The sequence below is a fragment of the Anarrhichthys ocellatus genome, unplaced genomic scaffold, assembly GCF_004355925.1.
Source record: "Anarrhichthys ocellatus isolate YVR2014 unplaced genomic scaffold, GSC_Weel_1.0 scaffold19, whole genome shotgun sequence".
NCBI classification, from domain to species: Eukaryota; Metazoa; Chordata; class Actinopteri; order Perciformes; family Anarhichadidae; genus Anarrhichthys; species Anarrhichthys ocellatus.
In genome coordinates, this window is record NW_022280049.1 from 3464139 (window position 1) to 3479252 (window position 15114).

The 15114-nt window shown below is 43.1% G+C and overlaps 3 protein-coding genes across 4 annotated transcripts in view; 2 read left to right on the forward strand and 1 right to left on the reverse strand.

Annotated features, from left to right (window-relative positions):
- Nucleotides 1–1062: 1062 nt before the first annotated feature.
- On the reverse strand, nt 1063–4513 carry lsm11 (LSM11, U7 small nuclear RNA associated). Its single transcript, XM_031857807.1, has 4 exons — nt 3997–4513; nt 3282–3421; nt 3115–3198; nt 1063–2629 (listed from the first exon to the last, which is right to left on the reverse strand). The coding sequence occupies exons 1-4, from the start codon at nt 4451–4453 to the stop codon at nt 2288–2290; spliced, it is 1023 nt and encodes a 340-aa protein (XP_031713667.1). The 5' UTR covers nt 4454–4513; the 3' UTR covers nt 1063–2287.
- Nucleotides 4514–4735: 222 nt separating this feature from the next.
- Nucleotides 4736–13336, forward strand: thg1l (tRNA-histidine guanylyltransferase 1-like). Of its 2 annotated transcripts, none has more exons than XM_031857810.1 (7): nt 4736–5292; nt 5598–5801; nt 5890–6066; nt 6151–6320; nt 6415–6503; nt 9432–9539; nt 10873–13336. In XM_031857810.1, exons 2-7 carry the CDS (start codon nt 5608–5610, stop codon nt 11029–11031), a joined length of 897 nt encoding a protein of 298 aa, XP_031713670.1. In that variant the 5' UTR covers nt 4736–5292; nt 5598–5607; the 3' UTR covers nt 11032–13336. The 2 variants fall into 2 exon arrangements, with proteins under 2 accessions (XP_031713670.1, XP_031713669.1); XM_031857809.1 differs by having other exon boundaries at nt 4736–5144.
- A 29-nt stretch (nt 13337–13365) lies between these two features.
- Nucleotides 13366–15114, forward strand: part of adam19b (ADAM metallopeptidase domain 19b) — a 17816-nt gene continuing 16067 nt past the window's right edge. The window contains exons 1-3 of the mRNA XM_031857806.1: nt 13366–13892; nt 14155–14267; nt 14380–14450. Of these exons, the coding sequence (XP_031713666.1) occupies nt 13769–13892; nt 14155–14267; nt 14380–14450 (308 nt within the window). The 5' untranslated portion in view covers nt 13366–13768. The remainder of the gene's footprint in view (nt 13893–14154; nt 14268–14379; nt 14451–15114) is intronic.

Consider the following 15114-nt stretch of genomic DNA (forward strand, 5'->3'; position numbering starts at 1 on the left):
AGACATCGGATGCAATCGTGTAGTTACTTCGCTCCCCGTTTTGTTCGTCCCACACGCAGGTCAGCGGTAACTTCAGAACAGCCCAGGTTGAAATATATATGAAATCACGGACTCTTATTCAGATTGCGTCCAGCTGTTAAACGTTCATCTCGGTAAATGCGGCCCTCTCAGTTACACTTTTTTTTTTAAAACAGCAATCTCAGAAACCGTGCTGCCGTCATAACCGGAAGATGTATGAGAGGGGAGCGCTTTTTGCCAGTCGGTACTCCCCCAGTAGGTCAGTGGTGTGGGGGTTAGCGCATAATGAACAGTGCACCAGCTCGCTGATCTGTTAGACGTACAACACATCGCTCCTCAGCGGTTCAAGTGCCTGCCGGTGGTTGCCTCCTGACCCTTGTAATGAGTAAGTAAATCTCGGCTGCCTAACATTTTTTAGTACGTCAATGGCTAGATGAATAATTCACTGACCAGAGGAGAAGGCGGTGGGTTCTGCAGCCCCAGAGAGCTTTGAGGTTCTTGAAGCTTTCCTACTCTCCCGAGGGCTCGGAGGCTGAGCACACTAACACGTAGTAGCCTTTGCGTCGGAGCCTGAAGCATTAAAATGACCAAAATCTGTTTGCTGTTTTTTCTAAAATATATCAGTAGAGGTTTGTTTTATTCATTTTGTACTTGGAATTGATTTGATCTTCTCTAAAATGGGATTGTTACTGAAACACTAGCATATGCAAATGTAAAAGAAAATCCTTTGAGAAAATGAAATTTTGCATTGTTTCGATTTGTTTTCCACATTGATTCTTTATCTACAACATTAAACAGTTGATTGAAATGTGTTAATGGGGTGTGTTATTTGGTGTGCTGTGTCATTAGCCTCATTCAAAAGAGCTTCAAGCAGCAAAAGGGACGCCGCCGCGCTCGACTTTGAAATTACATTTAGTTAATGCGAGTTTGTGAACTTAGTTGTTTGAGGTAATAAAGAAAGGTCGACGGTAAATATGCACAATTCACATTAATAAGGGCAGGAAGCCACGAATGTAGCAAATCGGACGATAAATGATCTCGCCGGATACCAAATCCATAGGGTGCCACTGCAAAGTGAACATGCAGGAGCAGAAAGTAGATCACACTAAGACATTATGGGATGGAGCCGCCAACACGTTCACTGGAATAAGGCTCATTGAGACCGGTGCAGTTAATAAAGTTTAACGTAAAGAAATGTTACTTTGTCCTTTAATATCATTCAGCTGATGAAATGTACAGTTTGCCCTGATTACTCTGACACACTCAGGAGGAAGGTTGTGTAGTCTAATTGCGGCGCGTCTCTTCACCACCAGTGCTGTGCCCTTCTCGTAGTGTACCGAGGTTTGTTGGAACACACTGGTGTGACAAACACGACTAAAACACAGCTTGCATTAAACAATTGACCCCATTTTCCACTCTCTGGAGAGGCCTGTTAAATGGGCTACACTAATAATATATATGTGAAAAGTAACTATATATGAACAGCTACTGCTAGAATGTGTCCCATTTATGGCATGAAAATATATAGAAAGAGGGTCAATTAAACTCTGCAGTCAAATTAAGAAAAACTAAAATAAGACATTCAGACCCACAAACATCGCAACATGAAGTCATTCTGTGCCGCTCATCATCCAAAAGTAACCTCTGCCGGTTTCAAACAGGAAAGAAAAAAAAAAGGAAGCAGCATCTTTACAACTTCCATGAGATGCAGTAAATTGTGCTTTTATGGGTAATGTGCCCATTAAAGAGTAAAAGCAATCTGAGACGTCAAGACAAATGACAGCTTTTGAGTGCCATCTGCAATCTCGAGCTTCACAAACTCAATTATTCATAATGCATTTATGAAGTCCGCTGAGACTGCGCTGTCATTCCTGCTCAAACTAACGGGGAAAAGCAACATAAAGGGACAAGCTCTCTGAGATGACAATGGCCCCGCAGATGGCACTAATGCGTTTATGCTGCCACCTGCTGGGTAATAACCATAACACACGCGCAGTTATTGTGTCAAAATAAATTGAGTGGCTGTCAAGACAACAAAACAAGACAAGAAATTACTAATTCGAAGTGAGAAGCTTTTATTCCTTAAAAAAAAAAAAAAAATCAAGATCCTTTCTCTGGTGGGCAGAGAATAACCTCCATATCAATATGATATAACAGTCCTCCTTTGATTCCCCTGAATCTAATGAAATGTAATCTCTGGCAGTTCATTTCAGATGTTTCACTTAATTGTTTGTAGGCCAGCTTTCTGTTATCAGACCGAGGACAGTACTCAGAGTGGCTGTGGGTTAACCAGGAGCACGTTCTCCCCCCGGATGAAGAGCTGGTTGATGTGGCGCGTGTGGACCCTGCCGTACGTCTGGGAGTCTCTCCTCGGACACGCCTCGGGGCCCTGGGCCTTCAGCGAGACTCTGCGTTTGTCCCGTTTGACTCCAACAGCGTCGGACAGCTTGGAGTCCATCCCGCCGTCCCCTCTCTCGCCGGTCGGGTGAGCGGGCTGGTTTTTCGGGGCACTTTTGGGGTTCGCCGGCCGCCGATGCTCGCCGGCTGTTTCCTGTGCTTCTGCTGGCTCATCACCTCCTGGGTTCTCCTGGAGCTTCAGCTTCTCAAAGAGCTGCACAGAGATGTCAGTCGCATTAACATGAAAACAAACCACATTTTGATTCGAATATTTATGGTTGTCCTTTTTTTTTTTTTTTTAAACTACACCCAACATCCTTTAATTGCCTCTCTCTATAGTAATACTACTTACAGAAGCGGCGCATGCATGTAATCCAGCATCACTGTTACTGCGAATACTAACAATGCTTCTTACTGCTGCTAGTTCATATGAAAAGAAACAAGGCATTCCTTATGTTGGCACTGACAGCTACATGTACATTCAAAAATGTCTGTACAAAACAAGACAATGTTTTTGAGACAACCGATCAGGTTTAAATATTTCAGGGAGCAATGAAACAGGAAGGAGCAGCCGCAGTGAGATGAAGAGCTCCATGCACACGTCCAAGTCCTCAGCAGGGTAACGGACCTCACTGTGCCCTGCACCGGTAATGCAAGTAATGTATTCCGGTCAGATATACATTGAAAATTAGGGCTTACCCGTGAAATGGTGAGGGCCTTTTCGTGGTAGAACGCCTCTCCGAGCAGAGGCTCTCTGTACGTCTCATCGACATCTACCATTGCCTGGTGAGGAGAAATAAAAACAAATGGTGAAGAGGACAATATTAAGACGTCACGGTCACAAGGACACGAGTGTGAGAGCTCACCATGTTCCAGAACTTGTCGAAGGCCACGACGAAGCCGGAGCACACTCCCCTCAGTCCCTTGAAGGTCCTGATGTGAACTTTGACTCTTATCCTCTCCTGGACACATCTGTACAGCTCGCCCAACGGACTGCCTGTGCACACTGAAGACACGCGACCAAACGGGTTACTCGACCGTCTCTACGGCCAATTAAGTGATCGACGAAAAAACAAGCAAAAACATTTCCGCCGAGCAATGCTCAACATGCAAGAAGTTAGAACTAGATTTGGACTTTTCTATTGGATGATGGACAGAGAATCTCTGGTTACAGCTTCTGAGTTGTGAGGATTCACTGTCAATCTTAATATTCAAATGCATCACACCATAGCCTCAGAATAATGGGGATTTGACCCCATCTTCTCATGTTTATAGATATTCACAACACGACTGTGTATTGTATTGTGCCTTCAGCTTCAAGGTAATAATGGAACATGTGTGGTTTCCCATTTGAAGAGCAGGATGATGCCCTGCCGTAAAGTGACTGTAAGGGTTGAGACGTGTCTGAAATGAAAATATTATGAAGGAGTCATAACCATAACTGGGTGATAACTTATTATTAGGAGAGGCTTTGAGAGGCCCTGTGCATTGAGTGACACTTCTGTGCAGCACTTGCACTCCCAACAGAAGCAGGGTTAATGTGCTGACGTTGTTGTTATTAGTGGTGGTTGTTGAACCTACGGGGCATCCTCGTCAGGACGTTTTTCTGGGGCTTCTGCCTCTTTCTCCGCGCAGTGCCGCTGCTGCTCTCCCCCTTCTCGGACACCGGGTTGTTCACAATAAGCTTCTTCAGCCTTTCGATGCGTTCCGGGTCCGCCACCCCTTTCATCGCCTTCCGTCGTCTTTTCTCCACGTTCTCCGGTTTGGCTCTGCCCCGGCCGCCCTTCATGAAACTCTCGTACGCCGCCACATTGTTGAAGCCCTTGATATTTGGGAAAGGAAGCGGTACCGACGGTGAGTACAAGGCCAAGAGCGGGTCAAAGTTATCAGAGCAGACGTCTGTTTTGTCTGCGTCATCGTCCCCGGCTTTGCTGCCCGCCGCCGCTTCGTGCTCCGGTACTGGTGGCGCTCGTGAACAGCCTGAAGCGACCGTTTCTTTAATGTCAGACTTTGCACTTTTTCTTTCTCTCTCCTCCATGTTTGAAACAGCCGCAGATGAGCACCACGAGCACACGGTAAAGTGAAGAATCCTGGTTAAGTAGCTGCCGTCAGTTAAAGGCTGAGGTTACACTCTGCACCTATTTTAGGAGACCCTAAACGTCAGAGACACGAGCGAGCACGCAATTATTGTGGAGCTTTTCAATCCGGGAAGCGTTTTTATGTTGTTATCTAACGTTATGTTTTATTTCCTGTAATATTTAGATAGTAATTGCCTAATTAGGTATGCATTCATGAAACAATCCCAACGAATTTCCCCAGAAAACCGCCGACCAGTTACGTACGACGTGTTTCATCTTAAACGTACGACGTGTTTCATCTTACACATACACGATCTTTGGTCTCCACTTTCTCTCCATAACCACAAGATGGCGCTAAAACACAGGTTATATTTTCTAGCTCCTACATAAGTATGATACATCTGCTTGCTTTGATGTACATATACTCCAAAGCAGCAGCACAATAATTAATTTGTATGATAATGGTCGTTTAAAGTGGGTGAACAAGCAACTGAAAGTAACACGCTATTTGATTTTAATTAATTGTTTGTTAATTTCAGTCTTGTGCTCCGGAACCTTTGTTCGGTGGTTTGCGGCTTCACTACGACATAATTCGTTGATGGACTATACACAAACCAACGTGTGTGACCCGACAACCGTCTGAGGATAAATGTAGATATCAGTCGTCGACACTGCTTCATTACTCTACTCTATATTGAATATTGGTGTTTGTGTAACTTACGAAATATCAAGATATTAACGCATGAAACAAACGGAGCAACGTCAGCTAACTTACGAGCACAACACAAGATATCCAAGTGTAAGTAATGACCAATGTTAAAGATGGTCAGAGGAACCTGTGACAGTAATCCCATTATTAGCCCCGTCATGAGTGAAATGTGTTTTTTAATTTGCTTCGATGTCATAATATGGTTGTTGTGGATAGTGGGCGATAGCACACAATTACAATATCAATAAGCAGCAGAGATACGAATATTGCAGCATCAAGAAGAGTGTTCATGTGATTGGTTCATTTTTTTTTATAATTTTTTTAAATAAATTGATCCTGCTGTAAATTTCTTTGTAAAGTACATTATGTGTGCGCTTATTGCTTTTTCGTTCCAGGAGCACCCTCATGCTGATTGGAAAGGCCTGCAGATTCGGTGGACGTGTCCGGTCTTGTGTTGTCCAACCTCTGGCCTGTCTTTTTACCGCTTCCAGCAACATGGCCAAGAGCAAGTTTGAGTACGTCCGCAACTTTGAAACCGATGACACTTGTCTCCGAAACTGCTACATTGTTGTGAGACTGGATGGACGCAACTTCCACAAGTGAGTTTCCTCTTCAAGCTGTGTGCCAATCCATAGGATGCTGTACACGATTCTCTTGTTCTAAGTTTCTTCATGCTTTTTGTTTCAGGTTTGCAGAGCAGCACAAGTTTATAAAGCCCAGTGATAACCGGGCTTTGGGCCTGATGACCCGGAGTGCACGCTCTGTCATGGAAGAACTAGAGGACGTCAGTATTGCTTATGGTCAAAGTGATGAGTTCAGCTTTGTTTTCAAGAGGACCTCTACCTGGTTTAAGAGGAGAGCCAGGTACCAATGTTTCGTCCAACGTCATTCCCACACAAGCTTTTCACGCTTTTCACTTAACTTCTTCCTCTCTCTCTCTCCTGGCAGTAAGCTCATGACTCATGTGGCCTCCCAGTTCTCCTCCTCATATGTGTTTTACTGGAAGGAGTTTTTCGGGGAGCAGCCCCTCTTGTACCCCCCGGGCTTTGACGGACGCGTGGTCCTGTATCCCAGCAACCGCAACCTCAGAGACTACCTCAGCTGGAGGCAAGCAGACTGTAAGTGCTGACTGTTGTACAGATCGTGCATTTGACTTCTAGATGCATCGGTTCATGAAGCTGACGACTGCACACGTGTTCCTGTGTCTTTCAGGTCACATCAATAATCTGTACAACACAGTGTTTTGGACTTTAGTACAAAAGGGGGGACTCACCACAGCCCAGGCAGAGGATCGCTTAAAGGTGATTAATATGTGTTTTTGTGTACAGATGCATGTGTTTATACAGATATACTGTGTTATGATAATGGGAATACCTCTTCTTTTGATCTTTATTCCTTTTGAATATCTTTAAAGAGAACAAGAGAAGAACAGTGAGATCTCCAAACCAACATTAAAAACAAATCCCGCATATTTATAGTTTATAAAACATGAATACATTTATTAAGACATATTACTGTCTACACACAATGAATGTTTCAGTCTTGCTACAGATGAGATGCACATTTTCTTTTTTAAACTGTAAGCCACTTTTGTCTGATTAGTCAGTCAATTGACAAGAAATTAATCAAATACAATATAAACCATCAATTTATTGTTTAAGTCTTTTATCAAATAAATAGACTAAACATTTTCTGCTGCAGCTTTAAAGCTCTTTTCTCTGATTCATATCATTATTAGGGATGGGTATCGTTAGGGTTTTATCAATACTTGTACTCTTATCGATACTGCTTATCGGTTCTTTTTTATTATTTTGTGAGGGGAAAAAAAGACAATAAATTAGAAAAAAGACGCATTGTTTTTCCTAAGCAGCAACAGCAGCCGTGTTTAAATAACTCACTATTGTACACTATACTATTTCAACGCCAACAACAAATGTAAATAAATCAATATATATAAAATAAACAATATTCTTAGCAGCAAATAAAGTTCAAACACACAGCTGCTCCCCTTATTGATAACTACAGTTGTGTGAAAAAGTGTTTGCCCCCTTCCTGATTTCTTATTTTTTTGCACGTTTGTCACATTTAAATGTTTCAGATCATCAAACAAATTTAAATATTAGACAAAGATAACACAAGTAAACACAAAATGCAGTTTTTAAATGAAGGTTTTTATTATTAAAGGGGAAAAGAAAAATCCAAACCTACATGGCCCTGTGTGAAAAAGTGATTGCCCCCTAAACCTAATAACTGGTTGGGCCACCCTTAGCAGCAACAACTGCAATCAAGCGTTTGCGATAACTGGCAATGAGTCTTTTACAGCGCTGTAGAGGAATTTTGGCCCACTCATCTTTGCAGAATTGTTGTAATTCAGCCACATTGGAGGGTTTTCGAGCATGAACCGCCTTTTTAAGGTCATGCCACAGCATCTCAATCGGATTCAGGTCGGGACTTTGACTAGGCCACTCCAAAGTCTTCATTTTGTTTTTCTTAAGCCATTCAGAGGTGGACTTGCTGGTGTGTTTTGGATCATTGTCCTGCTGCAGAAACCAAGTGCGCTTCAGCTTGAGGTCACGAACAGTTGGCCGGACATTCTCCTTCAGGATTTTTTGGTAGACAGCAGAATTCATGGTTCCATTTACCACAGCAAGTCTTCCAGGTCCTGAAGCAGCAAAACAGCCCCAGACCTTCACACTACCACCACCATATTTTACTGTTGGTATGATGTTCCTTTTCTGAAATGCCGTGTTACTTTTACGCCAGATGTAATGGGACATACACCTTCCAAAAAGTTCAACTTTTGTCTTGTCAGTCCACAGAGTATTTTCCCAAAAGTCTTGGGGATCATCAAGATGTTTTCTGGCAAAACTGAGACGAGCCTTTATGTTCTTTTTGCTCAGCAGTGGTTTTCGTCTTGGAACTCTGCCATGCAGGCCATTTTTGCCCAGTCTCTTTCTTATGGTGGAGTCATGAACACTGACCTTAATTGAGGCAAGTGAGGCCTGCAGTTCTTTGGATGTTGTTCTGGGGTCTTTTGTGACCTCTTGGATGAGTCGTCGCTGCGCTCTTGGGGTAATTTTGGTCGGCCGGCCACTCCTGGGAAGGTTCACCACTGTTCCATGTTTTCGCCATTTGTGGATAATGGCTCTCACTGTGGTTCGCTGGAGTCCCAAAGCTTTAGAAATGGCTTTGTAACCTTTTCCAGACTGATGGATCTCAATTACTTTGTTTCTCATTTGTTCCTGAATTTCTTTGGATCGCAGCATGATGTCTAGCTTTTGAGGATCTTTTGGTCTTCCTCACTTTGTCAGGCAGGTCCTATTTAAGTGATTTCTTGATTGAGAACAGGTGTGGCAGTAATCAGGCCTGGGTGTGGCTAGAGAAATTGAACTCAGCTTTCCAAAGATGTGATAAACCAAAGTTAATTTATGTTTTAACAGGGGGGGGCAATCACTTTTTCACACAGGGCCATGTAGGTTTGGATTTTTTTCCCGTTTAATAATAAAAACCTTCATTTAAAAACTGCATTTTGTGTTTACTTGTGTTATCTTTGTCTAAGATTTAAATTTGTTTGATGATGTGAAACATTTAAGTGTGACAAACATGCAAAAAAATAAGAAATCAGGAAGGGGGCAAACACTTTTTCACACAACTGTATGTATTAATCAACTCAATATACACTGACAGACTTATTAGTCGGTAAACTTTGATCATATAAATATTTGTTATGTTACCAAGAAGCCATGTTTCTGGATGTCAGGTGGATGCATATGAAGGTACAGCTGTGACTGCATTTCATTGGCCCATTTCTTTATGCGTATTAACACGGCCAGCACAATATTTACTTCTGGTTTATTCTCGTTGGAGATGAACACATGCGACTGACTGACACATCTGTCCTCTTGAAGTCGCCTCGTTCTCTGGTGGGCTCCGAGGGAAGTGACGAGTTGTGGAAATGTCCGCGAGTCGTCCCATCAACCCGTCATGCTTCCTAGTTCCTTTTTATCACTTTACAAATGTTTCTTTGGGGAAAAAAATAGCCCAAGTCAAAGATAATCTTCCTTATAGATCATCGCCTCGATGGAATCCCTCATTCAAACAGCAATAGAACCAGTGGGATGAGATGACTTTGTCAGTGAGGCCTCACTGAAAAATTAGATGATTTTTGTTTACACACATTTTTGTAATCTTTACATCCATATGTATAACTGTGTGATGTCTCCCTCTAGGGAACATTAGCTGCAGACAAAAACGAGATCCTGTTCTCTGAGTTTGATATCAACTACAACACCGAGTCTGCCCTCCACAGGAAAGGCACCACTCTCATCTGGGAAAAGGTGAGCTGCTACAAAGAGCTTATTACAGAGGGATTCACTTGGATAACTCCTGTTAGATATCTTTGATTCCCAATGTGTGATGAAGGCTTTTAAAGCCGTACTGCAGCCACCTCCGCCTCACACGTCATCTACGTCTACATTAGTCAGTGTTTTTCTTCGACATGGCTTCTCTGTCTGAACTCGGGATCGTCTCTCTGCCTCGGCCTCTGCTCTCTGCCATGAGCTTCTTCCTGTATGCGTGACAAGTATCAGCTGAAAATGTTGAGTTTAGAGAGTTTTGTGCACTTGTGCAAAGCTGCAACTCCAAAACTTAACATGTACTGTTTCTCCTGTGCATGTTCATTTACTACTTTGTTATTTTTGGCCATAAAAATGTAGGTTTCTATTTTTTTGGTCAAAGTTGCCTCATACTCCACTTGCTTACAGGTAACACATTCAAAACTCCAACATGTGAGAATTAACACTTTTTAACAGCCTTTTTTGTCTTGCATTAAAGTGGTCGCCATTCTGTAGCTGATTTTTAAAGTGTTTTTAAATGCATCAACAGGTAAACCTTCCAACAGGTCCCTGCATGTACTTTATTGTCAAATGACAAAATATTCCCGATGAAGGAATAAATACAAACTCAAGCAGCTTACAAGACTTTATTGTTAGATCTTCATACATAGTGAAATGAAAGAAAAAACGTCTACATGGCAGGTTTAGAAACATATGGATTGCTATGAAAAGTGGTGAGCATCATTGTGCTTTACACAGGATGCTGCAGTGCTGCATGTGCATTACCTCAACATATTAAGCATTGTGAAAAAACAACAACACCTACTGGTCTTATTAACACGTTATTTATTGCTTATTTCGTCCGTACAAAAACAGAAGTGTGAGAAGATGAAGTTGTGGTTTTACTGGGGCTTATGTGCTGGACTAGTGGACTTCCTGAAGTGTGGAAACTGTGTGTCTGATGTGTCCAAAATGTTGGACTATTCCTTTAATAGGGGTGTCGTCATCATTTCCATTCTACAGCAGAATTGGAAACTCTTCCTGCTTCCCTGAGGTCACCGGTGGGGCAATGTTTTGCCTTGCCCAAGAGTTCTGTAGACAACGAACGCTTCGTTGACAGAATAAAACTAGAGTTTGTAGGCTCTGCTACGCACAGGTACCACACGCCACCTCAGGCAACACGACAAATATAGCAGGACGTGATTGCCAGGATCCAGTGGCTTTTTTTGACTGTTGAAAGCACCATGAAACAAAATGTTTAAATGGAATCGTGACACCGCTGTCCTCCAGGTTGCCTTTAACTGTACTACCAATATTCCTCATTGTTTGTGTCCAGCGAGATGAAACTGCCACCAAGCGCGTGAAGCGGCCGAACGGAGAGGAGGAGGATGTGGCCGTTACTCGCAGCAGGAGGCGGGTGCACGCCCACCACGGCGACATCATAGGAGAGCAGTTCTGGGAGGAGCACCCGGACATCCTGGAGGACGACGCCTGATGACGGCTCCTGTGCTGCTGCAGGAGAACATGACTGAACTGAGCGGAGCCATGCGAGCAGTGGACATATGATAGAGCGGCTTGATGTTGACTGATGTAGATGAACAACTGTGTCAAACAGCATGCTACCCGTGAAGCTCAGGGCCCCTTGGATCCCTCGTAAGAGCGTTTTTTCCGAGACTGAAGCCTTTGATGGTTGACTCTGTACGATTACTCTCTCACAGCCGGAACATATTCATACTTCTACGTATTAAACTTCAATCATAATGTTGCCTTAAAGTGGGACGTTTTCTGCTTAAATTGATGATGATACCTGTCATGCTCAAAGGGAAGCAGATGATTTCATAATCTTTTTTAGCAGCGGGTGTTGAGGACACACACAGCAGTCTGATTCTGCCCCTCAGGTCTTCCCACTCCTTGTCATGCTCTACTAAGGTTGCTTTTCCAAAAATATATCTTCATTTGATATCATGAATATCATTTAAATACTACCATCACCGTCTTTCTTTTAACATGACACCTCTTGACCCCACTGTTCTCTTTATCTTGCTTTGTTTTCTTCTTTTTGTTCAGGTTCCTAATCTTTGAATTTTAAATGATTCCGGAAGCCTATCTGCAAAGTGTTCAATATCACTTAGTCCGTAGTAAGAAAGAGCATATCTGAGCCAGGAATGAGCAGAGTGGAGCACGAACCAATACCTTGGCAGGACCGAGTGGCCTTGTCTTGCAGCCAGGACGCCATTTAGAGATGTGAATGGATTTGGCGGCCTGCACTGTCACCGGTGCTAAGAATACCTCACACACCCTGCTGCGTACACGCCAGCCCTCTGACATGTGCTCTGTGGCATATTTATCATTGCACTTATAAATGACCGGCTCAGTATGAATGGCTGCTGGATTCCTGGAGTGGTAGAAGCCAACTGTATTTTGATACTGCGTAGTAGGCTCGGTTACAGTATTTTTGGTCTTCTGACCTTGTTTTTTGAAAAGAAACATCATGTAGCTTCTCCACTGTACTTTATGTAACCAGGATCCAACTCAGCTCTTCAGCATTTGGGATCAAATGATTTCTCTAAAGCCCATTTGTTATAATAAGACCTCTATAATAAGTTGGTGAACAATTACACACTGCACTTAAATGAACTACGGTGTACAAAAACAGGTTCTGATTGCAGAAGTTGCTCTTTTCTTAAAGACATTAACCCAATGCTTAGATCAGTTCACTTGGACCAGTGCCAACACGTGACTCGACATACGACCTTATAGTATAGAAGGTATCTAAGTGACCAGAACATGTTGAGGCAAGTGGTGTGGTTATTTAAAGACAGCATGTGTTTATTTGCAGGGCCTGAACTTAATCCTGGTTGGGAAAGAAAAAAAACGAGGAAAAAGTCGACACAACCTCAATAAAACTGTCCTTAAATAGCTCTTTGAAAAATATTTCCTGTACTTGGTTGTGATTCGTCACGTAGCCCCTGAGAAGTAAGCTGCTTTTACGTCGTAGTGTTCAGACTGCAATTAAGAGCAAACGAGTGGAAACAAAATGTGCATGTAGGCCAAGGAGACAGCATCGCCCACTTGTTGAAAAGAACCACAGAACAAACTGATGCCAACATGGCTGCAGAGCCACTAACGAACAGCGGAGTAAAATCCATTGTGCTGTAATGCAATCGATTCAGCTAACTCAAAAGGTTATTTACCCGTTTGTATGTGTTTTCACTTGTTAAGAAATCCTTCCAAATACTTCAGGCAATTTAAGTGGTGTGACTACAAGGCATATTACATCAGTTGGGATAATAACCATTTTGGAATAATGTGGGAACACTCCCAATTCAGAATAAAAGGAAGTTTTACTGTTTTTCTCATTCTGCCAACGTTGGGTGAATGCAGCATTATAATAATGAATTCTGATAATTAATAATGTACTCGATTCTACACAAAAAAGTTGGTTTAATTGTCATACTACTCCGGTGGTGAAAATGGTTGTATAATGTCTTCAGTGGTCTGAGAAGATAACTGAAGATGCAGTGATGTCCTCAGGGTTATCTCCACTTGAAACATACTGTAATGACTAAAAGTGGAGCTATTTCGGTCTTTTCTTTTCTTTTCTGTTTTAATCTGTCTCTTGTGAGTCCACCAACTTAATCGAAGTATGATAATAAATTGCTAGGATACCCCTTTAAGAAATGGTGATGAAAAAATGCAGATAGTCCTTAAACAACCCCTTCAATTATGAAACTCGTTGCACAATCGTTTAATGATGCTTGTTTTTATCATTATTATAGATTAAGAATGAAAAAATATACACACAAATATTAATTGCGTTTTTTTCCTTTTCTAACGCCTAAGATTAAGCTAACGCAAAAAAAAAAGAAAAAAGAAAAAGTGGTCCACATTGTTCCCCATTTCTTCCATCAGGATGTCAGTGTCGCTCACGCGTACCTTTTTCATCATATCCCACCTTATCTTGCCTCACCTCAGCCCGCGAGCACACTGTCCCTCTCCGCGTGCGTGCGTGCGTGCGTGTGTGAGTAATAATGACGAAGGGGAGTGGTTGAGAACGAGAGCGCCGTGCGCCCCGCGGACTCCGCAGGCATCTCGTTCAGACGAGCAGCAGCGGCTTATCGCGATGTCACGCCGGCGGCGTCCTCTCAATCTGGTCTGAGACACCCGAGGCTCGTTAACCGCACATGTATGTCTCAGTGTAGCAGATTCATCGGGAGCCGCTTGCTGTTAGAATGCGTCCAGGAGCGCGTCCTCCTCCTGCCGATGCCGTGCAGCCCTCCCTGTGCCTGTGCCTCCTAGTTCTCCTCCACTGTGCCGAGGCTGCTGCTGCTCTGTCTGAAGGCGCTGTTTACAACGGTGAGTCTGATTGTTTCCCCGAATTTGTAGCCTGCATGTCTCGGGGGAAACTAGATCGGCATTGCGTTGGAATGTCTTTCCAGTTTCAAAATGCAACGTGCTTGTTGGGCATGCATAATTATCTCTGTTAAAAAGTGAATCATCCAATGCATAAGTGAAAAAAAACCAAATCAATTTCAGGTAATTTCAGTGCATATGCTGCAGACCACCCACAACATGGTCATTTGAAATGTTTCCTCCTTTTTTTTCTGTTTTTCATCAGGAGAAAATAAGCAGGGTTCCCTGAGGAGCATCCTTGATCACGTACAGAGTTATGAGATTACTTATCCCACATGGCTGCATCGTTACAGACACAGGAGGTCTGCTGGCAAAGAGGTGAATCTGTAATAATAAAAAAGAAAACTGATTTAAAAAAAAAAAAAATCGTATGTAATGTAAGTACGCTTTTGTTTGACCACTTCCTGCAATCTCTTTTTTCCCCCTCCAGCATCCTGCAGAAGCTCAGGTTCTGATCTCAGCCGAGGGCCGGGAGCTCAAACTACACCTGGAGAGAAATGAGTGAGTGATTGAAGTGCTCCTTTTTGTTTCATACGAAGGATTTAAGTAGTAATGTCTCTGGTAACTTTCGGTGCAGTTGAGCGCTCCCAGGAGCAGGTACCAAAATGAGACAAAAAGCCCCAAAAAACAAATTCAAATAGTCGCCTCTATCAACCTGTTTGCATGTGACTGAATGAAGTGTTTGAGAATCTCCAACCCTGAGCTTGTGTACAGTCTTCTTAGACGCCCCCAAAGACGGGCCGACTGGCCCCGTGTATTTGACCAGATGTTAGCTGTCACAGAGTACATTTATAAGGTCAGTGGCCTTGTGGGTGCAGAGAGGGGGATGAAGGGAGGAAAGGAGGATGATGGGGTTTTTTTGATGACAGAGGGCTGACACCCGATCCTTGTGCCTTGGGCAAACAGGAAGTAAGACTTCTGCATATGACATCCTGTAATCTGATGGAGCGGTTCCTGTCCAGCCACAATGGGATGGTCATAGGAAGTATCTATCTCGTTTAATGGACGGCATGGCCGCTGGGTGGGATGGCGGGGAGAACTGGAGCACTGGCGACGTCTGTGATGACTACAGAGCTGTGGTTTTATCCCTTTTGGATTTGAGCCAGCACACAAGTGAAAAGGAAAGCTTTTAAGAACATTAGAAATGGAGTCCATTTTTTTTTTT